The sequence below is a fragment of the Nilaparvata lugens genome, chromosome 7 (genome assembly GCF_014356525.2).
Source record: "Nilaparvata lugens isolate BPH chromosome 7, ASM1435652v1, whole genome shotgun sequence".
In the NCBI taxonomy this organism is placed as follows: Eukaryota; Metazoa; Arthropoda; class Insecta; order Hemiptera; family Delphacidae; genus Nilaparvata; species Nilaparvata lugens.
In genome coordinates this window covers 27,176,469-27,178,397 of record NC_052510.1, presented here as the reverse complement: position 1 = coordinate 27,178,397, position 1,929 = coordinate 27,176,469, and the positions used below count along the sequence as shown (strand labels likewise).

General features: G+C 46.1%; 1 protein-coding gene across 1 annotated transcript; it reads right to left on the bottom strand.

Annotated features, from left to right (window-relative positions):
* Positions 1-899: 899 nt before the first annotated feature.
* Positions 900-1,442, bottom strand: LOC120352181. The gene has a single exon (XM_039431889.1). It carries the CDS (start codon positions 1,440-1,442, stop codon positions 900-902), a length of 543 nt encoding a protein of 180 aa, XP_039287823.1.
* Positions 1,443-1,929: the final 487 nt, after the last annotated feature.

Here is a 1,929-nt window from a genome sequence, read left to right as displayed (position 1 = left end):
TGCTTTCAAACTCCATCTTGGCCAGTTTCAACTTGTCTGGGGCGAGACGCCTGGGTTTGCTGTGGACTGGTGGTCCTGGAGAGGTTAGAATATGGTGCAGGGTATCATGCTTGACTGAAGCTGTTGGGAGACCAGCAGGCCTAGTGATGTCGGGAAATTCTTGAAGGAGTTGACCATATGTGGATGGTAGTGTAGCATGTATAGTTTTAATGCTACTTACCAATCTGCATGATGCTGAACGGCCAGCAGCGACCAATGATGTCAACTGGTCTATGAGGCATTGTCGGCGAACATCAACAAGAAGATCATAGTGATGCAAGAAGTCAACTCCAATGATTGGCTTGGCCACATCAGCAACTATGAATCGCCATGCAAGTGTGCGGCGGAGTCCAAAGTCCAGATTGAATGTCACCAAGCCATAGGTTGCAATACATGTGTTGTTTGCTGCATATAGTTCATAGTCAGTCTTTTGTCGTCTCCCTGGAAGAAGTGACCGAGGATAAACACACACATCAGCCCCAGTGTCTATAAGGAATTGCTGCTTTGATGTCTTATCAGTTACAAAGAGGCGGCGGGATGACTTGAGAATGGGGTCACTTGCCACCATTAATGACTCCCGTGATCGTTTCCCTGCCGCTTGGGTTGGTATTGACAGGGTGAGGTGCATCTGTCAGCCTGGTCACCAAACCGTCTGTGGTACCAACATATACCATCACGATCACCATTGCCAGAGCGTGATGCAGAGCGTGAACGTGAATGAGGGCTGGATTGGAAGTTTGAGCGGCGTGAGCGGTTTTCATGTTGAACCTCAGCTACTGCAGCAATTTCTTGCCGCAAGGTGTTGGCAATCTCTCCCATCTTGGCTGTCATGAGTAACGTGAGTCGCTCCATCATCTGTTCTACACTATTGTGGCAACTGCAGTCTCAGAAATGCTAGGTCTTGGGTTTGCCTCCAGAACAGCATCAGCTAGCACAGCTAGGGCATCCAAATCAGAATTCTGTTGAGTAGCCAGAATAGCTTGGGTGGAGGCTGGCAGACGTGATAGCCAAAGAGGTTTTAGCACACTGTCAGGAACAACTGTACCAGCAAGGGCTCGGAGATGACGCAGGAACTGTGTGGGCTTCCGATCTCCTATCTCTTCATGTTCCAAGAGCTGCCTTGTCTTCTGATCCTGTGAAGCACTGAGTCGCTGAATAAGCTCTGTTTTCAGCTTTTCATACTTCATTGTTGTTGGTGGTCTAGTTAAAATATCTCGAACTTCAGCAGCATATTTTGACTCTAAATTTCCCGCCACATAACTGAATTTAGTATCATCAGAAGTTATATTAGCCAAAGTAAATTGATTCTCAATTTGAGCAAACCAAAGTTCAGGATCTGCTGGCCAGAACGGTGGGATCCTCACTGCAATTCGGTTGACAGATGCTGCTACTTCATCTGCCATAGTTGAAATTGTAACAGAATTGATACCACACTACTGGAGTCCACACACTAACCGGCAAAGTTCACGGGTCGTGGAAAATATGATACGGATACGGACGGACACGAATACGGATACAGACGGACACGGATACAGATACGGATACGGACGGACAGGGATACGGATACACAGCGCGACACTACGATACGCGGCGAGACAGGTAGCAAAACGACAAAACTAGAAATAGGTAACACTTAAAATTTCAGATCACGTCGGGGTCACCACTGTAGATGTATGGGTGTATACTATTGAATTACTACGTTTATATTTGAATGAGAATTTAATAATCTGACTCCAATAAATAAAACTACAAATAATACGGTACAATCACATTATTGGCAGGCCAGCTACAGGAAACTTTCGGTAAGCACGTGTTTTCGGTAGGAATTTTGGAACTAGACTGTCTCCTCGTGGAAGGTCTAATATCTATTAGCGGGAAAGGGAGGTGAAA